The following is a 27053-nucleotide window of genomic DNA, read 5'->3' on the forward strand; positions in this document are numbered from 1 at the left end:
CTTTAGAAAATTGGAAACAACCTAGTGGATAGAATTGACCTGATGCAAGAAGTGAAGAGAAGTTTATTTAAAACCCAATTCCTGGGTTTAACTGCCAGAGATTCTTATGTAGTGGGTCTGAGTTGGGAACCAGAAATTCAGGGTTGACAGAATCTCCCTGGGAGATTCTGATGCAAATGGTCAGCAAACACACTGTGAGATGCCGAGCAGAAACTTAAAGGTCAGCACAAGACTCCCCTGGGTGCTCCCCCTACACCAATCTCGGCCTCCCTGCTTATCTCTCCCTTTCTGATATTCCATATTCCTGACTCTCCTCCATGTTCCCAGAGATCCCATGGAGCCTTACAGGCCTCCTAGGCTCTGTCCTTGCTCTTTTCTTCACCTGGCATGACCTTCCCTACCTTCCTTTTGCTCTGAACCAACTTCCCCTGAAGCTTTGTCACACCTCCCCTTTCTCAGTTTCCCATCCCCTAAAAGTTCATCAGCTCATGTGTCACCTTCTTATGAAACCTTCCCTAATCACAGGCAAGTTTCTTTGTTGCATCTGTAAAACGAGTTTGGAAAGCAAGACAGAAATTGTATGTGAGGAGCATTGCAGGCACTCAGTACATAGTAGCTATTTTTATGTTGCTTAATCTTGGGCAGGTGAGTTTCTGCATCTCTGAAATGATAAGAGCTCTTGTGCCAACCACTGTGTTAAAATATACAATAACCACCCGATATTTTCCTCATTTTACATTTGAGGAACATGAGGTAAAAAGAGATTAAGAAACTTGTCCAAGGTCATTCATCCAGGTAGAAGTTGGTAGTACTTGGATTCGAACTGAGGCATCAGGTCCTCAGCTCTAATCATCACGTTATACTGACTTCCACTGTTATGGGACTTCCCAGGTGGTGCTAAAGAATCCACCTGCAATGCAGGAGATGTAAAGAGATGGGGCTTCGATCCCTGGGTTGGGAAGATCCCCTGGAGGAGGGCATGGCAACCCACTCCAGTATTCTTGCCTGGAGAATCCCTTGGACAGAGGGGCCTTGTGGGCTACAGTCCATGGGGTCTCACAGAGTCAGTCACAACTGAAGTGACTTAGCATGCACCGTTATTATCAGACTCCAATCAAACAATAAATACCAGGATTCTGGCACAGGGACCAGAGTGTGGTAGGTGCTCAGTAAATGCTAGAGATTAAATTGAATTGGGAAGCCCCTACATCCAGGGAGGGAGTAAAAACTACTCAAAGACTTTACTGATAATGATGTCTCATGCTTTTTATTTGACAAGACTCAACACCTTAAGATCTCTAATGAGAATGGGATGTAAAAAAATAATTCAGGAAAAAAGTTCAGAATGGTGTTCCATTGAAAGCCTGGTAGGTGCCAATTCTGTCAGTCTGCTTCAATGGGGGTAAATTGTGGGTTTTAACTTCAGAACATTCAGATGGTGCAGGAGGAGGACGGGTGGCTGATCTGGTCCCAGCCATCCACTCCCCTGCCCCTGGCTTCTGAATCTCTCTCTGTCGCTCTGTATCCATCACTCTATATCATTGGCACTTCAAATGCTGACTTCTTCCTCATGATCAACTAAGGGAGATTCAATCTAAGAAGGACTCAGTGGAAGAAATACTTGGGTGTTATTTTCCAACTAAGGCACCGCATGGAATGGAAACCCTCCATCCAACTCCAATTCTGTTTCAACTCAGGTCATTCATCTCACTGACTCTCTTTAGTGGTGGTGGTGGTTTAGTTGCTAAGTCATGTCTGACTCTTGCAATTTAGAGCTCCATGCAAAACTTAGGTAGACCAGAAAGTCTCCCGTTTTGAACTTGGGGTCTTTCTACAGAGTTAGCCAGTTTTCTGCCCAAATAGCATCAATAGGGAAACCTGTAGGTCACATTCTTTCCAACATGGATGAACCATGAAAATATTACACTAAGTAAAGTCTTGCCCCCTTTCACACAGCTGCCCAGCTTTTGGTGGCTCAGAAGTCAAGACAACAGCAAAAAAGAACACCAGACAATTCTATCAACTGGACCAAACCCTAAGATATCGGAACTAACCCAACTCTCAGGAAAAATAAAAAAGACAATTTCCAGTTGGTTTTCAGGACATAAAAGATATCAAGAGTCACCATCAAATAAGACTAAGAGGTTTTCCTGAAACGGACAACTTTCTGAAACGCTTGCCGAAACTCTTCGTTAAACATAGTGTAGATTATTGGATTGATGAGGGAGTTCAGATAGCCTAGCCAGGTGAAAAAGTCAAAAAGTGCTGGGTGGATCCAGCAGGAGCCTCTGCAGATGGGAAGGACCAGAGATGCTACAAAGAAGGGCAGCCAGCAGACGATAAAGGCCCCCAGAATGATCCCCAGGGTTTTTGTGGCTTTCCTCTCTCGAGCAGCAGAAATCCTCTTGCGTTCCAGGACACTATCGGCAAGCTTGATTTTCACGTGGTTAAAAAAGAGAGGGGAGCCGGCGGAATGAGAATGCCCCTCGTGAAGGCTGGGGTTGAGCGAGCACAGCGAGGACCCTGCAGAGCCTGTGATGAGGTGCGCGGTGGTGAAGCGCTTCCCGTAGAGGGACGGCGGGTTCAGGATGCGGTTTCGGGCGGCCATGTAGATACGGCCATAGAGGATGATGAGCAACACGGACGGGATGTAGAAGGCCCCACAGGTGGAGTAGATGGTGTAGGAGATCTGAGACGTGTTCACCAGGCAGTCCGACATCTCTTCATGAGTTTTGGCCTGCCGCCAAAAGAGGGGTGGAATGGAGATGCAGACCGAGATGGCCCAGACCACGGTGATCATGGCGGCTGCGTGGCCCACAGTCCGGCGTTTGCTGTACTCCAGGGCATCTGTGATGGCCCAGTACCTGTCCAGAGCAATGACACAGAGATGCAGGATGGAGGCCGTGCAGCATGTGATGTCAGAAGACAGCCAGATGTCACACAGGAGTTGGCCGAAGCTCCAGGTGTGGGTGGTGGTATAGGCGATGCTGATGGGCATGACCAAGATGGAAACCAAGAGGTCCGTCATGGCCAGGGAGCCAATGAGACAGTTGGCTGGGGTGTGGAGCTTCCTGGTCAGGAAGATGGTGGTAAGCACAAAGGCATTGGACAGGACTGTGGCCAGGGTGATGATGGAAAGGAGCACGACAAGAGCAATCTTGAGGGCTTGGAGAGTCCCCGGGTCCCAAGCCCCTGGAGTTGCTGTGGCATTCAGGGATCTGTTGGGAGCCCCCTGCAGAAGACCTTCTGCTGACTGGTTTGGGAGGGACATTCTAGGTGGCTCTGTCTTTCCACAGACTTTCACATACACAGCTCCTTTCACAGTTGTCCTGCTCACAGAATAAGGTCATCCTTCTGTTTCACACTGGTGGGAGGCAGCTGTCAGAACAGAACCCAGCGAAAAGCCCTCAAAACTCCACCGTTGAACACTGAGGTAACTACCTTTAACTGGTAGTTAAAGGTCTTTCCTAAATCAGATGATTCCCAAGAGGTCTCACTGTTCTGGAACTTTGCCCAGCAACTGATCAGGCGTTGAGGACACATGCTGGATTTGTTAGACATTTACCAGGATATCAAAACAGTCTCTGCAACGCTCTGAAATTCTTGCTTTTGGCATTCTGGCTCCTTCCAAAGCTTGAGAGATAAATGTGTTTAATGAGAACTTAAGAATTTCCTCCATTCTATTCTGAGAAGATTCTGGATTTCAGGTCACCCCTGGGAATTTTTTTTTTTTTTTAACCAGAGACAAAAAGAAGTGCCAGCTGATTCAGAGAGACAGCGCAGTCAACAGCTCACAGTTTTCCCAGGTTCGTCTGCATGTGTCATGAGGTAGTTAACTTTGGTCCCTGTCCCACTAAACGTCTGGAGCCTGAACAGACAGACAAAACATTCCAGTTACCAAGACTCGAAGAATGCCTAAGCTGGGAGAAGGCAAAACAAAGAGATCACTGTGGGTTCATCCCGAAGGCCACGTGTTCAGAAGTTCTGGGGGTTAAGGAAAGACAAAAAGTAGAGTTAGGTTCTAGAAGGACAGTTTAGACGTTTGAGATTAACTATAAGATTAAAAGGATACTGCTTAGTGCTGGCAGTCGTGCAGCCAAACTGGCATTTCCACACAGGTCTGGAGAAGGCGGGGGAGGGCAAGGAGCCCCACCCCCACAATTCTCAGAGGGGGCACAGGATCACAGCTGCTGGACATATCACAGGTTTCTTACAGGTACATGAAACTAGCTCTGTGCATTGTGAATCAGAAATCATCCTATTTATTCAGCAACAATGGAACCTAAATAAAAATAACTACACACACACACACACAGGCCACTGGGAAAGATACCAAATTGTTACCATGTACTTCTCTAGGAATTGGGGAGGGGGTGGTGACCTTTTCCCTATCATACGAGTTTTCCAAATTTCCTAGAGTGGGCATGTATGACTCTTAAAATCAAACGTGCAAACAACACGTTTTCATTAAGCAAAGAAAGTGAACTGCAGGGAACTCCCTGGTGGTCCCGTGGTAAAGACTCCTCACTTTCATGACTGTGGGCCCAGGTTTGATCCTTGGTTGGGGAACTAGGATTCCACGAGCCATGTGGCCAAAAAAAAAAAATTAAGTGCAAAAATAAAAATCCTGTGCTTTGTTTCATGGTGAAAGTTGAAATACAAAAATAAAATTGGCTTTGCAAATGAGAATTGGAAATTAAGTCACAAAACAATCTTGAAGAATCATTTTCTTTTCTTTGTGTCTGTGGACTTGAATCTGGGTTTCAGTATTTGGGACACGGGCAAGTCCTGGTATCTGAAGTCCACAGGGTCTGGCAGGAAGCCCCTGGGTGTACGGGGTTGGCGAGAAGAATGCTAAGACCTCTTAGCCCCATCAATAACCTTACTCCGTCTCCCCTTGTCTTGTGTGGAGTGCTACTACTCCACTAGGAATCCCTATGATTCATTTATCATTATCTCTTCCAGCTCAACTTAGCAAAGAGGTCTTGCCCTGAGAACATTCACAGCCCAGGAAGGGAGGCAGACATGTAGTGTCAAGGACCCTGGGATGGAGCTGGCAAGGCAGAATATATATTATACATACATGCTTTTCTAAAAAATGTGATATCACTTTCTTTACTGGCGGCACCGAGCAGCTGGTAGGATCTTAGTTCCCCTACCAGGGTTCAAACCCGAGTCCCCTGCGTTTTGCAAGACAGATTCTTAACCACTGAACCATCAGAGAAGTCTCCACAATTTCATTATTAAGGACTGCATATTGTTCCATTGGTTACCTACATTAAGGAGAAGGGTCTCAGTAGTCAAAGTCGAGAGGGATGGCATTCCTGGTAGCTGGAAAGATAAGAGTAAAGGCCTGGAGGCTGGAGTGCAGAGAGTAGAGGATCAGGCTCTAGGCGTGGGGGGGGGGGGTGGGGGGCAGCAGGGCACGGGATAAAAGTTTCGCTTGGACTGGGGCAGTCTAGGCTCTAATCCTTGTTCTAGCCCAACCTTCCTGTATGACCTTGGGCAAATCCTAATGTCTCAGATTTCTTTCCCAAAACAGGAGCCAACCCACCTGCCAACCAGAACTGCTTCGGGGCTTTCATTGCTCCTGGCAAGGTCAGCCTTTGAAACCCACTAAAAGCCCGAGAGATGCCAAGAATCATTGTCATCCTACTTCCTTCCTTCTGCTCGGCCCTGGGCTTTGTTGGAAAAGTTCAGTCTACGGCTGTTGATTGGCTTTATTTTTGATTTAATTAATTGATTTGGCTGTGTTGGGTCTTCGCTGTGGGACACAGGGTCTTTGTTGTGTCACGTGGGATCTTTTGTTGCAGCGCAAGAATTCTCCTGATGTGGCCCATGCACATAGTAGCTGTAGTATGCAGGCTTAGCTATTCCTCATGACATGTGGGATCTGAGTTCCTGGACCAGGATCGAACCCACATTCCTTGCATTGGAAGGCGGATTCTTAACGGTTGAACCACCAGGGAAGTCCCTATTGATTGATTTTAAATCATTAAGAAGCTGAACGTGCAAAATGGTAGTTTCCCTCTCATGCCCCAAAAGTGTGCTTTGTCTTTAAAAAAAATATCTGCCCAGAGGAGAGAAAACAGCCTGAGTTAAGAAAACCCTTCTTAAGCTACCTGTTCTGAAACATTCCCTGAATTTGAGGAATATTATCATCACACCTTTGATGGAGCTCTTCGTATGTTCCAGGGTGGGACCCACTCCACCCATGGCCCCCAACTGACAAATGAACCAATCAGCGCTCAGAAAGGTGATGTCACCTGCCCCAAGGTGACCAGGTGGAAGTGGAAAAACCGGGTCCAGGGTCAGCTCTGACATTTCCACTCCTCTCCACACTGCCTCAGTCCAGGAAGAAAAGCCTTCCGGCACGTTTGCTTCTAGGCATGAAGCTGGTTTGGGATCTCCTGGAGATACAGGAAAATGGTGATTCCTTCCCGCTACCCCACCAGCCTCCTTGCCCCATCCTCCACTCCCAAAGGCCTCTGGCTGAAGCTCTCCTTTGGTTCACAGGGAAAATGTGAAGTCAGGTTGGACTGTTCGGAATTTTCTTCCCTCCAGACGGTCTGGGTGAGCGAGGTGGCGTCATTTCCCACGGAAGGCTGGTGTGCTTGCCCCACAAACCCAGGGGGTCACTCCTTGGGTTCCAGGCATTCCAATGACCTCATTCCAGTGAAAGGTGTGGGCTCAGAAAGGCCCGGGAGGCTGGTGGGTGACATCTTGGGAAGAAGGACAGTGTGGATTGCCTTGGACAGGAATGCCAGACTGGAGCTTTGTAGGAGGCCACATGATTCTTTTTTTAATTAATTTTTATTGGTGTATAGCTGCTTTACAATGTTGTGTTGGTTTCTGCTGTACAGCAAAGGGAATCAGTTATGTGAATACATCTGTCTTCTCTTTTTTGGATTTCCTTCCCATTTAGCTTGCCACAGAGCACTGAATAGAGTTCCCTGTGCTATACGGTAGGTTCTCATTAGCTATCTATTTTATACATAGTACTGTATATATGTCGATCCCAATCTCCCAGCTCATCCCTTCCCCATGCACTCCTTGGTATCCATAAGTTTGTTCCCTACCTCTGTGTCTCTATTTCTGCTTTGCAAATAAGTTCATCTGTACCAAATCTTTGTAGATTCCACATAGAAACATTAATATACAATATCTGTTTTTCTCTTTCTGATCTACTTCACTGTGTATGACAGCTTCTAGGTCATCCATGTCTCTGCAAATGACACTGTTTTGTTCCTTTTACGGCTGAGTAATATTCCACTGTTTATACCTGCCGCTTGGGAGTCACACAATTCTGAGGCTGTCTCCTGCCTACTGTTCTTCCCCAACTTGAACAAAGTTGGGGGAATTTCCCACAATCCAGCTACCTTTGGAGATATAGACTCTAGGTCCATAGTCAACCCTCCCATCAAATAATAAGATAAAAAACAGAAATCGTATGTAATTTCAAATAAGGTAAAAAACCAAAAATTCAAACAATGAGCTACTGTCTTCAGTCAGCAGGTAGGTAAAAAATTTTAATCTAGTTGAGTCATGTCATTTGGTAAAGGTGGGAGCAACAGAAATTATCACCTCCCACTGGTTAAGTATACTTTGGAGTACACTTGTTAGCAAACAATTTGGCCTTATGTCATAAATCTAAAACTGTAATGACCACCTCATGACCCAGTAATTCCACTCCCAGGTACATAAGACAGAGAAACTTTTCAGTGTGTTCCCCGGCAGACAGCAACAAGAATAATCACAGTAGTAATGATTGTAACAGCAAACAACTGGAAAGCACCCAAGCATCCATCAGGAGCAGGATGGCAGAATACGGCGTATTCCTGTGCCGGCTGCTAGAGCAGCAAAACTGGGTAAATCAAAGCGCGTGCATAACAGTGCCAACAACAAAAACATGCCAGAGGAAACAAACTGTTTAAGGATATAAATATATGTGGCAAAGCCATAAGGAAAAGCAAGGAGACATTCAACATAAAACTCAGGGAATTCCCTGGCGGTCCAGAGCTTTCATTAGAGAGGGAATGGGTTTGATCCCTGGTCACGGAATTAAAATCCCACAAGCGGTGTAGTAAATAAATAAATAAAAATAGCAATAAAATTAAAGCTAGTGTTTACCACTAGAGGGGAAAGGAAACAGGGATTTGATCATCACGGAGGGGTTTTAAAGGTATCAGCGATGTTTCTTAAGGCAGTAGTGAGTACATGGTTGTTGTTAGTCTTTAATCTGTAAGTATGTTTTATAAATACATTCACACACACATATATATTCTTTCGTAGGGAATTGAGATTTTCATATTTTTTCTTAATCAGTTTTGTACATTATAAAAAAGAAAAGCACATGACCAGCACTCGTAGTATTGGAACCAGCGTTGATACCTTGATTCTGACACGTTAATACCTATCCATACATCCTAGTCCCAAATTTCTGAGTTCTGAGCCCAGCTCTGCCACTGATCAGCAGGGTAATCATGGGCAAGACATGATTTCTCTTTGACCCTCAGTTTGTTTGTAACAAACGGGAACATTAGCATGGCTATGCTGCCCCAAAGGGGTGTTCCAATAAGATCATATATATGATAAGATGTAATTGTAGCATCCTGGATAAATGTAACCATAATAACAGAGCTGGAGGGGAATGGCAATAAGCACACATTTTGGGTAAGGCAGGCTCAAGTCCCAGTCCCTCTCGCTCCACTTGCTTGCTGTGACCATTGGGTAAGTTACTTAAGCTCTCCGAGTTCCAGTGATGAAGGTGATAATTCACACCTCGCCAGAGTTTAGGGAGAACTGATTAGAGCATGGATCTTAATGCCCAACATAGTAAATGATGACTTCTCTGGTTTCTCCAGGATGGATCCAACCATGTTCAGGTCTCCAGGTGACAAGGTCTCTTCCCTCGCTAGAAACAAGGCATCGCTGTCCGTTTTAGCCAGTGATGTCACCATTGTCAGAACTACCAGCCGTACCCGGGAGCTTCTCCCCTGCCCACCACAGTCCTGGCAGTCATCAAAGCGAAGTTAGGCCCTTCCTCAGCCTCTCCTGGGAGAAGGAAACGACAACCCATTCCAGTATTCTTGCCTGGAACATCCCACGGTAGGCTACAGTCCATGGGGTTGCAGAGTTGGACATGACTGAGTGACTTCACTTTCACTTTCAGCCTCTCCTGAGCCCAGTAGCATCTTCCCTGGAGTCCACATCATACAGACTCTAGCCGTATCATATGCTTCCCAGCTCCAACGTCTCTGCAGAGGGGTAGAGAGGAAAAAGCAGCGACGCCTGGGTCCCAGTTCCAACTTGGTCCACAGGCTACCTCTGACCACAGCTGGCTGGACCAGGGTGGACTTGTGAGCCAAAACAAACCAGCAGGTTCTCTCTTGGGAATTTAAATTGGAGACTGTGAACAGCTGAGTGGAGGGAGAGATGATGGAGGGGGAGCAACTCGAATGCTAAGGATTCTGGGGCAGGAATCAGGCCACAGCCGTGACCAAGGGGCACATGGTGGTGGGGGGTGGGGTGGGAAAAGCCATCAGTAAACAACCAACCAACAGGTCTGCAGAGAGAGGCAGGAGGACAGGGGACCCGGAGAAGGGAGCAGGGAGAGAGGAGACCCACCTGCCCCAGGAGAGGAGAAGGAAGGAGCCTTCCAAGCCCAGTGAATACTCTTTACCCTTAGACGTCCATGAGCAGCCTCTGCACCAAGGAAACCTCATTTGTAGCAACTTACACTTTTTCTGTTGAGCCAGTTCAAATGGACACAACAGGCCGGGAGAAAGAGAAATCAGACAGAGGATTTTCAGCTCCTTCCCACCAAACGATCCCCGCTGGGGACGAGGCAAGTCACTTCACCTCCTGTGCTTTTCTTTCTCATCTGTAAATTGGGGTCCTAACGCCTTTTGCCCAGAACTGCTATGTGGATTCCGGGAAGGCACAGTCACTGCAGGCATCCTTTTTAACCCCTCTTAACTAAGGCTTCCCACCCAGGGCTCAACTCCTCCAGCCTGCAGAAGAATCTGTCACTTCCCTTTCAGAAGGAGCTTTATTTTAACTGAGTGAGTCATAAAGCCTTGCCAGAAACAAAGAGGATGTATGGGTTTAATGTATCCTCAGAAGTCTGTCCCATCTTTTTGGAGGAAAAAAAAAAAAAAACCAATAAGCTGTGATAAAGATTTGATGCAGCAGAATCAGTGCCCCACAGAGGAATTTCTGTCTGTTCTTTCTCTGGAAGCTGTGCGGTACGGATGAGTGAGCCCTGACCAGGGAAACCATTCTCCTCAAATCTGAACACTGCTTTTTATTTTACAAAGCACATCCACAGCTGTTATTTCATCTGTTGCTCATGGGACCTCCCACAATCTCGGTCTTTGTAAAATCAGGGTATCAAGTCTATCTCCCATGAGTGAAATAAATATGAGAGGAAGATTAAAAAATTTTAATAGGAGCGTGTGTCCATCTATCCATCAATCAGTATATCTGTAAATGAATGGAAGTTTTGAAATCTAGTCAGTTTCTTGAGCGAGTCAACATTTCACCTCAATTAAAATCTAGAGAATGGGGACTTCCTTGGTGGTGCAGTAGCTAAGAATCTGCCTTCCAATGCAGGGGACATGGGTTCGATCCCTGGTCGGGGAACTAAGATCCCACATACTGCTGGGCAGCTAAGCTCAACTGCTGCAACTGGAGAAGCCTGTATGCTGCAACAAAGACTCAATAGAGTCATAATAAAATAATAACAAAATAAAATGACCTCTTAAAAAATCTGGCAAATGTCGAAAAATCAAAAGCAGCCAAACCTCTGAGCTAGAACTTCTGCTCCCAATAAAAACAATAAAAACATGGACAAATGTTCACCAAAAGGCATGTGCAAGAGTTATTCATAACAGCACTATTGAGCAACCCCAAACCGGAAGCCACCCAAACAAAGGTCAACAGTCTAATGGATAAATCCACTGTGGCGTATTCCTACAGCAGAATACTACAGGCCAGTGAGAATGAGCCCCACCTCCCTGCCACACTCAGCCATGTGGATGAACTTCACGGAACAGAAGACACTCAGTGCTATGACCCCACGTGTGAGTCAAGCTTCATAAAGTTCATGAACAGGCAAAACTGATCTGCTGTGATGGGAGTCACGCTAGTGTGTTGTGTTTGAGGGGAAAGAGGCAGTGATGGGGAGGGAATATGAGAGGGGCTGCTGGGTGAAGGTCATATGGTCTGCCCGCTACATGTGAACTTTCAAAAATGCCTGCATCTGGTTCCAGCAAGGAACCAGAACCTGTGCCATCAACATCAGGCGTGAGTGAAACTGCAGCTTGCCCTCTGTCTCCTGTTGCTGACGATCCTTCAGATCTACCACCTCCCACCTCTCCTCCCGCCTGCCGTCGGTAACTCTTCTCGCCTGTTCACTCGATGCCAGCCCTTGGATGCCAGCTGTTATGCTCTACCACTGTACTTCTCTAGGTACTGTACTATAAAATTTTAAATGCTTTATTTTCTGTTTTTAAAAAGGTATTATTTGTGTGAAAAGTACTATAGACCTATCACACAGTATTCTATACCTGATTGTGTTGGGTACCTAGGCTAACGGGATTGGACTTACAAACGAATTGGACTTGTGCTCTCAGAACGGAATTCGTTTGTATGGAGGGGACTTACTGTATTCTGTTTCCTGAGCTAGGTGCATTCACTTTGTGAATATTCATCAGTCTGTGCATTTGTGTTTGGGGTACTTTTGTTTTTGTAAAAATGTTTACCCCCCAAAATTAGTGGTTAAGTGCCTAAGAACTGGGGTACCAGTTCTGTGCTCAAAGGGGGCCTTGAACTCGTCATTTAACCTCTTGAGTTCGGTTTCTCCGTGTGGCAAATGGGTAGGGTAACAGTACCAACACTACAGGGCTATTTTGTTTGAATGAGCTGAGTGAAAAGCACCCGCCATGGAGTGGATGCTCTGGACATTTTAGTTAGTTGTAATTAACAGTCCCTCCCTAGCAAACATGATCTTGAAGGAACTTTTATTTTTTTGGTTTATTTTTAAAAAACATTTATTTATTTGACTGCATTGGGTCCTGGTTGTGGGGGATCTTTATTTGCAGCACGTGGGACCTAGTTTTCTGACCAGGGATCGAACCAGGGCCCCTTGCACCAGGATCATGGACTCTTAGCCACTGGACCACCAGGGAAGTCCCTTGAAGGAACTTTTAAAATGATATAAACCAACATAACGAGCTGAGATGCTAAGACCCAAAGATTACAGATGTCTTGCCCCAGATTTCAGAGGAAAGTTCCACCTCCCTCCCAGCTCAGCTCAGCGTCCACCTCCCCATGCTGTCCCCATCTTCCCCTGTCAAGAGAAGGCATGTATTTCCTGGACCTGGGCTCAGCATGGATCAGCCATGGCCAGCAGGGTCAGGCAAGGCTGACAGTGAACTTGTTCTAAATCTAGTTCTCAAGGTGCTGTGCATATTTCTGCTTGTGGTCCATCATCTCCATGAGAAGACCATGTATGGGCTTACCACTGGCCCCAAGAGGAGGGGACAAAGACATGTGGAACAGAGCTGCTTATACCAATGGCCCCAGCAAATCCCCACGGAGAATAGAGCGCCTCAGCTGACCGGCAGACACACGTGTGAGCCCAGCTAAAATAGCAAACATGCCCAGCCCATTTCAGATTAAATCAGCCAGTCTCCAGACGCATGAATTTTAGTAGTAAATGTTACTGTTTTAATCCACGGAGTTTGGGGGTGGCTTGTTACACAGCCATAGCTGACTGGTATAGTCTCCTCTCAGTATAGTAAGGATAGTACGGTAGTACTGAATTACTGAATTCTACCAGCTTCACTGTCTAAACCTAACTCTGCCTTGGCTGTCTTTATTCTTCTTTACCCCTGTTGCCACTTCCTGTTTGGGGCCAAAATTTTCTCTGGCTTAATACAGTATTTATTCATTAATTTATTTTGTTGATCTATTTATTTAGCTGTACCAGGTCTTAGTTGCAGCACACAGGATCTTCAATCTTCTTTGCAGCATGCAAGATCTTTCGTTGAGGTATGTAAACTCTTGTCTGTGGCATGTGGGATCTAGTTCCCTGACCAGGGATCGAACTCGAGCCCCCTGCACTGGAAGCATGGAGTCATAGCCACTGGACCACCAGGGAAGTCCCTCTGTGGCTTAAATGGTCTCCCTGCCTCCACTTCCTTCCATTCTCTTACCACGTAACACCTGGAATCTTCCTTTTAACTAAAAGTCTGACCATGGCACTCTTAAATCCTCCAGTGGCTCCCCTTGCACCTGGGATTAAGTCTCAGCTCCATCATTTGGTCGAAGAGAACCTTCATGAACCTTTAATCACATCTGCAGCATCGCCTCTGAACCTCGCAGGCTGTGACCTTCCCCATCCAGCATCACAGACCTGCTTGAGTTCCTGCTGGCACCCTCCTGCCGTACCCAGGTCCCAGAGCTGTGTCCTGCTCTACACCATTGTCTTTGCTGTGTCCTCCGCCTAAGTCACCCTCCGGGACTAAACTCTGGCATCTCCTCAGGGAGCCTTTCCTAAAGGCTTTCCCCCCCAGCTTGGGTGAGGTCCCCCTCTTCTGGATGCCCACCACCAAGGCTCTTACCACACCAAACTCTCCACCACTGAACATTGAGTGCAGGGACCATATCTTATTTAGCTCCTATAACCATGACACCTGGCCCACAGCATGAGGTCAATAAATGGTTATGAAAGGCTCCATGAGCCGAGGAATGGGCCCTGAGAACAGGGTACTGGACTGAGAGACGGTGGCCCTGGACTTTAGCTTGGTTCTGCCATGAATTCTCTGCAACCTTACAAAAGACAGTTCCTCCTCTGGGCCTCAGGGTCTTTATCTTGAAAATGAGAGGGTTGGGTCAGATCAGAGATTCTCTTGCTGTGCATCAGAATCACCTGGGGGAACTTTAAAAAAAATACAAATGCTGTTACAAACAACAAGAAAATACAGATGTCCAGGCTTAAACCCCCGAGGGCTAGAGCCCAAGCAATGTAATTGTTCAGAGCTCCTCATGTGTTTCTAAGGTGCAACCAGGTTTGGAAACCACTGGCCTGGATGATCTCTGGTGATCTTCATCACTGGCGATCTGGTTATCTTGAAACAAGGTAAAGGTTGTTTCCAAGGCCTTTATAACATGGAAATATGAGAATTCAAACCTGTCTTACTTTCAGCCTTGCACTGTGTCAATTACCAGCCTTCATCAGGGAAGGGACCACTTTGAATGACCAAGTTGCACAAAGACTCCCACTGGGTGCCCTGACTCTTTGTGACCCCATGGACAGTAGCCTGCACCAGGCTTCTCCATCCATGGGATTTTCTAGGCAAGAGTACTGGAGTGGGTTGCCATTTCTTTCTCCAGGGAATCTTCCCGACCCAGGGATCGAACCCAGGTCTCCCACATTGTAGACAGACACTTTTACCGTCTGAGCGTCCAGGAAAGTCCATTCATCAGGGAAGGGACCACTTTGAATGACTAAATTGCACAAAGACTCCCACTGGGTGCTCTCATGCTTGTGAGAAAGAGGCCAGAAAGGTTTTAAACTCTCACCATTAACCTCTCACACTACCTCTTGGGGTAGAAATTCCCCCATATTACAGATGAAGAAACTGAAGTTCAGAGAGGTAAAACGCCTAGCCCAAGGCCACATAGGCACTACATAAAATAGCTGGAAGTCACAGCCAGTCCTGAGAAAGTGTAGAGCAGTCGCTACTGGCCACATGTGGCCCCTGAGAGCCTGAAAGTGCGAAACACACTGGGTTTCAGACTTACTTCAAAAAACAATGTAAAATACCCCATTAATAGAATAAATATTTATATCAATCACATGATAACATTTTGGATATGTTGAATAAGTAAAATATAAATCAAAATCAATTTCACTTTTATTTTAAAGTGGTTACCTCTAAATTTTCTAGATCTACAATTACATCTGTGGGGTCTTCCCTGGTTGCCCAGTGGTTAAGACTTCGCTTTCCAATGCAGGGTAAGCTGGCTCAATCCCTGGTCTGGGATATGCCAAAAAACAAAAACATAAAAACAAAAGCAATATCACAGGGGTGGTATCGCCCCCTAGGGGTCACTTTGGGACTGTTGTCTCAAAAAAGAAAAAGAAATGCCAAGTAGGCAAAGTGGTGATGGCACCCCACTCCAGTCCTCTCGCCTGGAAAACCCCAGGGACGGAGGAGCCTGGTGGGCTGCAGTCCATGGGGTCGCTAAGAGTCGGACACGACTGAGCGACTTCACTTTCACTTTTCACTTTCATGCATTGGAGAAGGAAATGGCAACCCACTCCATTGTTCTTGCCTGGAGAATCCCAGGGACAGGGGAGCCTGGTGGGCTGCCGTGTATGGGGTTGCACAGAGTCGGCCACGACTGAAGCGACTTAGCAGCAGCAGCAGAGGAAGCCTTAAACAGCTAAGAAGAGAAGTGAAAGGCAAAGAAGAAAGGGAAAGATATACCCAACTGAATGCAGAGTTCCAAAGAATAGGAAGGAGAGATAAGAAAGCCTTCTTAAGTGAACAGTGTAAAGAAATAGAGAAAAACAATAGAAAGGGAAAGACTAGAGATCTCTTCAAGAAAATTGGAGGGGTGGGAATATTTCATGCATAGATGAGCACAAAAAAGGACAGAAATGGCAAGGAACGACCTAACAGAAGCAGAAGAGATTAAGAAGAGGTGGCAAGAACACAGAGAAGAATTATACAAAGAGGATTTAATGATCCAAATAACCACGAAGGCGTGGTCACTCTCCTAGAGCCAGACATCCTGGAATGTGAAGTCAAGAGGACCTTAGGAAGCATTACCACGAACAAAGCTAGTGAAGGTGATGGAATTCCAGTCGAGCTATTTCAGATCTTAAAAGATGATGCTGTTAAAGTGCTGCACTCAATATGACAGCCAATTTGGAAAACTCAGCAGTAGCCACAGAACTGGAAAAGGTCAGTTTTCATTCCAATACCAAATAAAGGCAATGCCAAAGAATGTTTCAACTACCATACAATTGTGCTCATTTCACATGCTAGTAAGGTAATGTTGAAAATCCTTCAAGCTAGGCTTCAACAGTATGTGAACCGAGAGCTTCCAGATGTTCAAGCAGGATTTAGAAAAGGCTGAGGAACCAGAGATCAAATTGCCAACATCCTATGGATCACAGAAAAAGCAAAGGAATTTCAAAAAACATCTGCTTCATTGACCACACTAAAGCCTTTGACTGTGTGGATCACAACTGTAGAAAATTCTGAAAGAGATGGGAATACCAGACCACCTGACCTGTCTCCTGAGAAACCTGTATGCAGGCCAATAAGCAACAGTTATAACCAGATATGGAACGATGGACTGGCTCAAAATTGGAAAAGGTGTACGTCAAGGCTGTATATACATTGTCACCCTACTTATTTAACTTTTATGAAGAGTACATCATGCAAAATGCCAGGCTGGATGAAGCACAAGCTGGAATGAAGATTGCCAGGAAAAATATCAATAACCTCAGATATGCAGATGACACCACCCTTATGGGAGAAAGCAAAAAGGATCTAAAGAGCCTCCCGATGAGGGTGAAAGAGGAGAGTGAAAAAGCTGGCTTAAAACTCAACATTCAAAGAACAAAGATCATGGCATCCAGTCTCATCACTTCATGGCAAATAGATGGGGAAACAATGGAAACAGTGACAGACTTTATTTTCTTGGGCTTCAAAATCACTGCGGACAATGACTGTAGCCGTGAAATTAAGAGACCCTTGCTCCTTGGAAGAAATGCTATGACAAACCTAGGCAATATATTAAAAACCAGGGATATCACTTTGCCAACAAAGGTCTATAGTCAAGCTATGGTTTTTCCAGCAGTCATGTACAGATGTGAGTTGGACCGTAAAGAAGGCTGAACGCCAAAGAATTACTGCTTTTGAACTGTGGTGCTGGAGAAGACTCTTGAGAGTCCCTTGGACAGCAAGGAGATCAAACCAGTCAATCCTAAATAAAATCAACCGTGAAAATTCAATGGAAGGACTGATGCTGAAGCTGAAGCTCCAGTACTTTGGCCTGGTGTGAAGAGCCGACTCATTGGAAAAGACCCTGATGCTGAGAAAGACTGAGGGAAAGAGGAAAAGGGGGCGACAGAAGATGGGATGGTTGGATGGCATTACTATGTGAGCAGACTCTGGGAGATAGTGAAATACAGGGAAGCCTGGTGTGCTGCAGTTCATGGGGTCACAAAAAGTCGGACACAACTTAGCAAGTGAACAACAATTCTCATGAAATTCAATGCAGTCCCAGGAAGGGGGTTAGGACAGTACCTGGAGCTTGTGGACAGGGGCTGGAATAGCAGTAGTAGTGAAGTAATGGGCAACATTATTAACAGCTTACTATGTGCCAGGCACTGTGCTAAGCACTTCCCCTATATCAACTCACTGAAGTCTGACCACAACCCTCTGAAGTTGGTGCTATTATTAAATCCATTTCCCAGGGAAGGAAGCTGAGGCTCAAAGAAATGTTTTGTCTAAAGCCCCAAAGCTAGAACACATAGATCCAAAATTGGAACCTGGCTTGGTCTGTTCCAAGCTCCACCACTCATAAAAGGTACTGAGTCAAGTCAGTTCCACTTCCTTCTTCATTCACAGCTATTAAACTACATGTGAGGCCACACATTCAAAAAATCTCCCCTGGGTCCCTGATACGTTCTGGGCTCCATCACTCTCGCCTGAAGGGGGTCTCTCTCTGCCAGGTAGAGGGAGAGACTTGGGTCCAGAGGAGGGTGTGCAGACACCTTCCTTTCACACTCTGCACGCAATCCTCTGCTTACTTTTCCACCACAGCCCAAAGAGAAGGGCGGGAAGGTGGTTATAGCAGCGCTTCTCACACTTGAATGCACACATGCATTACCGACCATCTTTTTAAAAGTGCAGATTCTGGGACTTTCCTGGTCCAATGGCTAAGACTCGGCACTCCCAGCACTGGAGGCCCAGGTTCAAACCCTGGTCAGGGAACTAGATCCCACATACTGCAGCTAAGAGATCCCACCCGCTGCAACTAAGACCTGAGGCAGCCAAATAAATTAATTAAACATTTTTTTAATTCTAAAAAAAATATTTATTTATTTTTCACTGTGCAGGGTCTTTGTTGCTGTGCGGGCTTTTTCTGCAATTGGGGTGACTCTCTAGTTACGGTGTGAGGGCTTCTCATTGTGGTGGCTTCCCTCGTTCCAGAGCATGGGCTGCAGGCGCGTGAGCTTCAGAAGTTGTGGCACGTGGGCTCAGTTGTTGCCGTTTCTGGGCTCCAGAGCCTAGGCTCAGTATTTGTGGGGCAGGGGCTTGGTTGCTCTGTGGCACGTGGGATCTTCCCAGGCCAGGGATCAAACCTGCATCTCTTGCATTGGCAGGCAGACTCTTTACCACTGAGTCACCAGGGAAGTCCCAATAAATAAATACTTCTTAAAAATGCAGATTCCAATTCTGTGGGTCTGGAGCAGGAGCTGAGATGCAGCCTTTCAGACAGGCTGTCAGGCGATGCTGCAGCTCCGCTGATGCCACTGACTCGCATGAGGGTAACAGTAATGTCAGCCCTGGGGTTTAAGGGGGATCTCAGCGTGTCAGAGCAAGAAGGACCCTTAGGAATGACCCACTCCAACTCCCTGGTGGTGCTGATAGGGAGAGAAAGGGCGAGACACTAGCCAAAGGTCACACAGTGAGTTACAGGCAGAGACTGCATCTTCGGAGTCCCATCCATGCCCCTTCCCATCCACCGTCTCCAGTTGGCGGCAGCATTCAGGACAGGTGTATCCAGACGCTGTCACAGCCAAGTCACACCACACGCTTTTGGCATTGTCACATCCTCTCCCCGCTTCCCATTTGAGCTTCCACACGAGGGAAGTAATCCTGGGAGCAGACTTGCAAAGCAGACCACACTCTGCAAGAAACCTTTAGGGCCGCAGCCTCTGGTCCTGGAGCTCAACTTGCCCCTTCCCGCCAGATGCTACACATCTGGGTCCCCAGAAAGCAGTTGAGCTGATGGATGGAGTGAAACCGTTTTCAGGACAGGGGAGACACTGACTTCTCCAGACTGGATGAGCAGGGTACTTACAACAGGAATTCATTTCCTAGAAATTAAACACTGAATTTGTTGGTGTTTACAGGATTCACCACCTGCTTTCCCTGCTGGGAAGCACAATACAAGCCATGATGAGAATATAAACTTTAAAGTCAGGTAGGGCTTTGGAGTTAGGGGAATTTGTTTCCCAGCTCAGCCATTTATTAGCTCTGTGACCTTGGACAAACTACTCCACCTGTCTGAAGCTATTGACTCATCATCGCTTCAATAGTGAATGACTTAAAGCCTATCACAGGAATTCCCTGGCAGTCCAGTGGTTAAGAGTCCATGCTCCTGTTGCAAGGGGCATGGGTTTGATCCCTGGTGGGGCAACTAAAATTCCACAAGCTGTACAGTGTGGCCAAAAAAAAGAAAAGAAAAGCCTATTACATGTTGCCAAGAGCAATACAGATGTGGGTCCTGCTCTTAGGAAGACACCGCAGCCCTGGGGAAACCCTCCTGGAACCTGCGACCACAGAGAACTAGCACCTGCAGCAGCCCTAAGATCCCTGCTGAAAGTGGCTTTGAAGGAACTTCCTTTAGTGGTGCAGTGGATAAGAATCCTCCTGCCAAGGCAGGGGACATGGGTTCGATCCCCGGACCGGGAAGATTCCACATGCTGTGGGGCCACTAAGCCCACGCACCACAACGACTGAGCCTGTAAGCCGTAGCTGCTGAAGCTCTTGACCCCTAGAGCCCACACATCGCAACGAAGAGTAGCCTCTGCTTGCCGCCAACGAAAGGAAGTCCACACAGAGCAAGGAAGACTCAGTGGAGCCACAAATAAATAAATAAGAAAGAAAAGGCGGCTTTGAAACTGAGCATTGGCAACAAATAGAATCAGCAAGTGAAGAGGACCTGGGGCCAATGACATCTATTCCATGAGACTTCCCTTCCAGGGAAAGCAAAATCTTCCCTGCCATGCACCCCAAATTCTTTTCCTTTTTCTTTTTTTGGCTGCACCATGGTGGCATGGGGGATCTTAGTTCCCTGACCAGGGATCGAACTCATGTCCCAGGTAGTGGAAGCATGGAATCTTAACCCCTGACCATCAGGGAAGTCCCAGATCCTTTTTCTTCACTTCCTGCTACTTATCTCTCCAGAGACTGCACAGTCCAGTCCTCTCCTCTCATCCTCCTGTTGACCTGCACTCAGCAAGAGACCTCACCTCCAGCCTGGCTGAGACCTCCTCCTACAAAACCCTGTGCTTCTCTCTCTCCTCTGAGCCTTCGCATGGGCGAGTCCCTCTACCTGGAATGCCCTCCTCTCCACTCCTCCACCCTCTCTGCAGGTTTCTCTGGATGGACTGCTCCCCCCTCCTCCCCGTCCCTTTGGTCTTCTTATGACTTATCACACTGGACTCCCCTACCCTGGGGGCTCACATGCTGACTGCCTGACTCCCTGTTGGACTTGAGTCTGGAAGGGAGGGGGACATGGGGGACACGAAGCCCAGGGACCTCTGTGTGGGGTACCCTTCCGCCCTCACCCACCTGTCCAACTCCAGTGTCCCCCTCAGGATTGAATTCAACTGTCTCCTCTTTGCTGAAATGTGTTCACCCCTTCCACCCAAGTGGGGCCAGTCTCTGCTCAGTGGTGCCAGCTGAGTCCTCACGGCAGGATTCACACCATACAATTCTCATCATCCTGCCTCCAGTGTTGTGGGTCTTTCTCCCCACAGGATGGTAACTTCCTGGAGCAGAGTCAGGTTTTGTTCACAGCTGTATGTTTGGGCTTAATAATGATTCAGTAAGGATTGACTAAGAATGAATGAAAGAAGCACACTGACAATTTTATGTCTGTCCCCCAAGCCCTTGCTTTGTGCCAACTAGTCACAAATATCTTGTGTTCATCCCCCCCGAATGTCTCACAGGGAACCCAGACTCAACTGAGCCACGACGGTCCTCGCCCACCCAGCCCCCCCTGCCTGTTTCTTCCTGTGTGGGCATTATCCTGTTCTTATTCATCCATCCCCAGCACTTGGAAGAAACCTCCGTCCCTCCCTCTTCCCAGCATTTAACTAGTTATTTCCCTTCTATGAATTAGGAAGCTGAGGAGGTCACACAGCAAATAAATGCCGGGTCCGGGCCTTGCCCATCTGGACTCCCTACCTATCTAGCCTGACTCTTGCTCCCCACAGGTGCTTAGTTGTCCTGCAGCACGTGGGATTTTATTCCCTGACCAGGGATCAACCCCGAGTCCCCTGCATTGCCAGGTCGTTTCTTAAGCACTGGACCACCAGGCAAGTCCCTCTCCAGGTTTGTTTGTGCTCCTTATTCCTCTGGCTGGAAGCCCCTTGAAGATCTACCCGTTTCCTCCCCATTCCAGCGACCAGAGCACAACAGGCTTACAATCAACATAGAGGAACACTTCACGTAAGGCTCAAATGGGCTGAAGAAAAATAACAGCATTCCTTTTTCTCCTGTTTAAAACTCTCCATTCAGAATAAAATCCGAAAGCCTCACCATGGCCTGCAGGGCCCTAGATAATTCCCCCGCCCCCCTCAGCCACCTCTCTGACTTCATCTCTTACCATCCCCTACTCCCTGCTGCCCATTAAATATCACCTTCTTGGCAAAGCTTTGGACCAGCCAAGCATAAAGTAGTCCATCCTTTACCATATCACCTTGCTTCACGCTCATTTGAGCAGTTAATCGTATCTGATATTTTCTGCTTGTGTGTTTATGGCCTGTCTCCCCTCCTCCCCCATGCACTTTCTAGCTCATCGCTCTCTCCCCAGGGCCTAGAACAGTGCCGAAAGTGAAAGTGAAGTCGCTCAGTCGTGTCCAACTCTTTGCTACCCCATGGACTGTAGCCTAGCAGGCTCCTCTGTCCATGGGATTTTCCAGGCAAGAGTACTGGAGTGGGTTGTCATTTCCTTCTCCAGGGGATCTTCCTGACCCAGGGATCAAACCTGGGTCTCCCACATTGCAGGCAGACACTTTACTGTCTGAGCCACCAGGAAAGCCCCGAACAGTGCCGGACTGACAATAGATTGGTGGATCTACAGCCTGAAGAGCTATCTGGGCTGGAGACATGCATTTATGAGTCACGTGCACAGAGGTGGGAACTAGAGCCAATGGAGAGGCTAAGATCACCCAGGGAGGGTGTCTACTATGAGGAGAGAGGAGCGCCTGGGACAGCAGAACAGCTAATGGCTGTAGAAAGGAGGCTAAACCTGCAGAAAGAACAGATGAAGGGAAAACACGGGAGGGTCAAGTCGCAGGAGCCAGAAGAAGAGAGTGTTTCCAGAGCCAGGAGGGTCATCAGGAAGGAAGTCAAAGACTGAACAGTTGCTGCTGAATTCAGCTTCCTGGAGGCCGTGGGTGACCTTGGCAGGCCGATGCCCCCTTCATGAGGGCTATCTGTGCAATAAGAGGGGTCTCTCAGGTCCTAGGAACTCCTATTTCTGAGAATCTGAATTTCTGCTCACATTCACATCACCCTCATCAAAAAAAAAGAAAAAAGAAAAACAATTATCTGCCTGTGGGCTAGGAGAGAAGGGATGACCCGGGGGTGGTCACCCTCATTATTTATCCATCAGACAACTGACAAACTGAGGAAGCATCTCTGTATTCCCCAACCTGTCCTAGGCACCACTAGGAGATGAAGAGGCCCCAATGTGCCAATCACATCCAGGTGGCTCCCCCACCCCCATGCTATCCTCTAAGTACTGGCTTCCCAATGCCTTCACGCCAAAGGCCACCCACGTCTCCCCTCCACCTGGACAGGACCGAAAACAGCAAAAGGCCCAATTGCCCCAGTGGCTTTTGCTGGCGGCTCTTGGTAAAGAGTATCTTGATGCCCTGGTGAGGAAGGCCAAGACCCTGGGCTGTGGAGGAAGAGAGCCACCTGAAGGAGAGCAAAGACCCACAATGTGTGGTGATTAGAAAGCACCGGAGGGACTTCCCTGGTGGTCCAGTGGCTTAGACTCCATACCCTCAAAGCAGGGGGTCCGGGGTTCAATCCCAGCTCAGGGAGCTAGATCCCATGCTGCAACTAGGAGTTGGCATGCCACAACTAAAACCTGGAGAGTCAAATAATAAAAATCAATGAGTACTGGAAAAAAAAAAAGCATTGGAAGCGGATTCCAGGGAGACAGTGAGAGGTTGCTCCTACCAACCAGAGCAGTGACAGCCACAAGTGCCTGAGCTGCTGTCTGCAGCCAGGTGCTGCGCTCAGGAATGGCCTATTTGATTTGCACAGCAACGCTGTGAGGTGGACGCTGGAATCCCCTTTTGACATAGCATGAAATCAAGGCTCAGAGAAATTAAGGGCTTTCCCAAGGTCACACAGCTAGTAAATAGCCAAGCCCTGTGTGCTAAGGCAGCCAATCTGAGAGCCCCTGCTCTTAACCTTAGACCTTCCCCAGCTAGTGAGGCAAAGGGACTTTAGTCTTATCTTCTCTTCCACGCAGTGTGACCTTGGGCGAGATTTATTCCCTGCTCTCTGCATCTGCAGTAAAGCAGGTTTCTTAGTTCTCTTCCATGTCTGTTATGTAATTAACTGGGATTTGGACAGAGCTTTACAGTATATAAAAAGACATTCATAAGGCATCTCATCCCCCCACCCCGCCAATGGACCCTGTAGGATGAAAGAATTATCCTCTCCATTTGATAGATGTGCAAACTGAGGCTCGAGGAGACTCAGTGAGTGACCCGCCCAAGGTCACAAAGCAAGTTAGGGCCGCCGGGTTTCGCTCTCCACACTAGACGTTCCTCCAACTCCAGAAAGGAGCGGCCCGCGGCGCCCGGACCTGGCGGACAGGGGGCGGTGCCCGGCCACCCTCGGCCGCCCCGGGCCACTTGGTGGGGGGTCGCAGCCCCCGGCCCCGGGGATGGGGGGAACGCCTCCCGCCCCGCCAGATCTCCGGGAACGCGCGCCAGGCAGGCATCCCGCAGCCGGCCCCAAGCGCTGCCTCGACCCACCCTCCATCCGGGGGCTCGGGACGGCGCCCCCCGCGACGCGCCCCCCTAGCCGGGCAGGTCCTCCGGGAAGCCCCTTCCGGCGTTCGGGCACTAGCCCCCCGCGTCCGAAGGCACCGGGAGGCGAGACGCTCGGGCCCGCGGGGCGCCGAGGAGGGCGCCGCCTCCCCGCCCAGCTCCACCTGGGTGGCCGGACTGCGAGCCGCAGGGGCCCCGGCGCCCCTCCCTGGGGCGGCACCGGGCTCCGAGCGCTTACCCGCTCCCGGGCACGCAGGTGCGGACCGCGGGCTCGCCGGCCCGGGTCCTCGTCTTCGGCCAGCGCTTCGTCTCCCCGCCGGCGGCCGCCGCATCTCCGCCGCGACCTCCCCAGTGGAGCCTGGGGCGCGCCGCCCGCCCCGCCGCCCCGGGGGCCCTGCCCTGGCCCCGCGCCCTCGCGATGCCCACCTCCCGGCGCCCTGCGGCTCCGGCTCTAGGCTCCCCTTCCCGCGCCCGCCGCCGCTCCTCGCTCCCTGCCCCCAGCTCCTCCCCCGCGAGGCGCCCTCCCCACTCTGCCCGCCGCCCGCCCGAGGGAGGCTCGGCCCCCTTCCGATCCCGGACGCGTGGCCCCAGCTCCGGGCCCCCGCCTCCGCCCTCGCCGCAGCCCTAGCTTCAGGGGTAGGTGGGCGACAAGGAAGCGGGGTTGACGAAATCCCCAGCCCGGTAACCCCGGGCCCCCACCTGTAGGGGAGAGGGCGGACTGGGTCCAGAGGAGGGGTGGTGAGAGGTGGTGAGAGGTGGGCCCTGCCCAAAGACCTTGGTGAAAGCCTAGCCTCCCCCATTTGTCCCTGCCCCCTGTCTTTCTCTCTAGGTAGGGATCGAAGCCGGTCTCCCGCACTGCAGGCAGACCCTTTAGCATCTGAGCCATCAGGGAAGCCCCTTTCCTTCATTTAACAAATATTGATGGATGTGTGTGTCAGGCACGTTCTAGGCAGTGGGGACAGACCAGTGAACGAAACGGATGTTGACCTAAAGGAGGTGACGTGCAGGTAGTGAGTAAAAGGTAAGAAGTGATTTTAGAGGTAAATGGTGTGGAGGACGATGAAGCATAGAAGGGAGATAGAGTGAAGTGCAGGTTCGAACAGGGAGGTTGGAGGAGGCCTCCCTGGGAAAGTGACATCCGAACAGGAGGTGAGGGAGTGAGCCCTGCAGAAATAAGGGGGCACCACACTCCACATGAGGGCAGCCCAGGGCAGTGAGGAGTAGGAGTTGAGGTCAGGGAGGCAGGGGAAGGGGCAGTTGCCACCCTCTTTCAAACAGCAAATTCTCAACCCTCAGGTTCCAGCAGGTGTTGGGGTGCCTGGTTCTAAGAACAGGGTCAAGAGAAGACTTGAGCACAAAGAGCAACCACGGGAAAGGTTCTGGAGGAGGTCCAGGCCTGGCTAGGTCCAGGTTTCACGCCTTCAGGGGGAGCTGGCCTCTGTCTCCTTATGAGCTTTCTGTCTCCTTGTTCATGTATTTCCAGGCCATGTTATTTGGATTATTTCCAATCTGTGTGTCTGCTGCTAGGATTGTCCTGTCTTCTTGATGAACTGATCCTTTTAGCATTATGAAGTGACCCTCTGTCCCTGGTAACAGCTCTTGTGGTGATGTCTCCTTAACTGGCTGTCAGGAGAGGCTGGTTTGCTTACAGCGCCCACAGCTGTTCGACATCTGGTATACCCCAAACTCAGCAGCTCCTCCAGACTTCCTTCCCAGTGTCCTTCTGTGCCCTTCTGCTTCACACTTTCTTTACCCACCTGGCCCTCCCCTCCTTCCTCCACTCCTCACCCTTCTGGTTTACCATCTAATGGTTGGCCTGGAACCTTCAGCTCTCTCCATCTTTCTCTGTTTTGGAAGGCTGTGATCGATGAGCATTAATAATGCAAACGTTCTTTTTGTCTTAGTGCAAATCCCAGGCAGATAAATTACTGGCAAATAGAAGTTACCGGCAGCCACACCTCAGCCTTCTCCACACTATTGAGGCCCTGGGCTCTTCTCCCAGCAAGGAAGTGGAAGACGGACCAATGAATGCCAAATGTAGGCGTTGCCCAAAATGGGTATGCTGCTGATGACCCAAGTTGAAGACTTGTGGAGGAAGGGGTCCTATTCACACAGCTCGAGCGTTTGTAGGTGCTGCCAAAACATCAGCCTGAGATCAGCAGGTGGAAATCAGAGCCGGGTAAATATAGACACGCCGGGGTGTGTGTCCTCACTGAAAAGACCCTGACAGCCCCAGAAGCGGCTCTGACCAGGGATGAGAAACAGAAGGGACGGGAGAGAGGGCAAAGAGAGTGAGACTGCAGCCTCTCAGCAGACAGCTGACATCATTTAACAATAAAAGAAGCCAGAGATGCGCAGTGCTGTTAGAGAGATGGTTTAGGGAAAAGGCTGGGTCTGCGGTAGAGGGTTCACTTCAGCTTCTCAGCCCTCACCCAGGGCCAGCGGATATGTGAAGCCCAGTCCCAGCTCTCAGGAAGCACACAGACCAGGAGAGAAAACCCACAGGCAGTTACGCATAGCACCATGTCAGGGGAGGGAGAGAGGTGGGAGGGCGTGGTAAGGAACTCAGAGGACTGCATGCCCCTCCTGGGAGGTGAACAAGGGCCAACCCCATGCTGAGCCTTGAAGGGCGGGTAGGAGGCTTCTGAGCAAAGAAGGGGAAGGAGAGCAGAGAAATTCCCTAGTAGTTCAGTTCAGTTGCTCAGTCCTGTCCGACTCTTAGCAACCCCATGGATTGCAGCACACCAGGCTTCCCTGTCCGTCATCAACTCCCGGAGCTTGCTCAGACTCATGTCCATGGACACCGTGATGCCATCCAACCATCTCATCCTCTGTTGTCCCCTTCTCCTCCCGCCTTCAGTCTTTCCCAGCATCAGGGTCTTTTCAAATGAGTCAGTTCTTCGCATCACGTGGCCAAAGTATTGGAGTTTCAGCTTCAGCATCAGTCCTTCCAATGAATATTCAGGACTGATTTCCTTTAGGATGGACTGGT

At 48.9% G+C, this 27053-nt stretch overlaps 1 protein-coding gene across 2 annotated transcripts; it reads right to left on the reverse strand.

The window, feature by feature from the left end:
* Window positions 1-1237: 1237 nt before the first annotated feature.
* On the reverse strand, window positions 1238-24523 carry HTR1D (5-hydroxytryptamine receptor 1D). 2 transcript variants are annotated; one of them, XM_070379305.1, is made up of 2 exons: window positions 24300-24523; window positions 1238-3984 (listed from the first exon to the last, which is right to left on the reverse strand). In XM_070379305.1, exon 2 carries the CDS (start codon window positions 3269-3271, stop codon window positions 2138-2140), a length of 1134 nt encoding a protein of 377 aa, XP_070235406.1. In that variant the 5' UTR covers window positions 3272-3984; window positions 24300-24523; the 3' UTR covers window positions 1238-2137. The 2 variants fall into 2 exon arrangements, 1 of the variants encoding a protein (XP_070235406.1); XR_011466021.1 differs by lacking the exon at window positions 1238-3984 and adding an exon at window positions 6889-9257.
* Between the last annotated feature and the right edge of the window lie 2530 nt (window positions 24524-27053).

This window comes from Bos mutus, chromosome 2 (assembly GCF_027580195.1).
Source record: "Bos mutus isolate GX-2022 chromosome 2, NWIPB_WYAK_1.1, whole genome shotgun sequence".
Classification (NCBI taxonomy): Eukaryota; Metazoa; Chordata; class Mammalia; order Artiodactyla; family Bovidae; genus Bos; species Bos mutus.

Excerpts from the sequence above, each read along its gene's own strand:
- HTR1D (XM_070379305.1), bottom strand. The coding sequence starts at position 3,271 with ATGTCCCTCCCAAACCAGTCAGCAGAAGGTCTTCTGCAGGGGGCTCCC.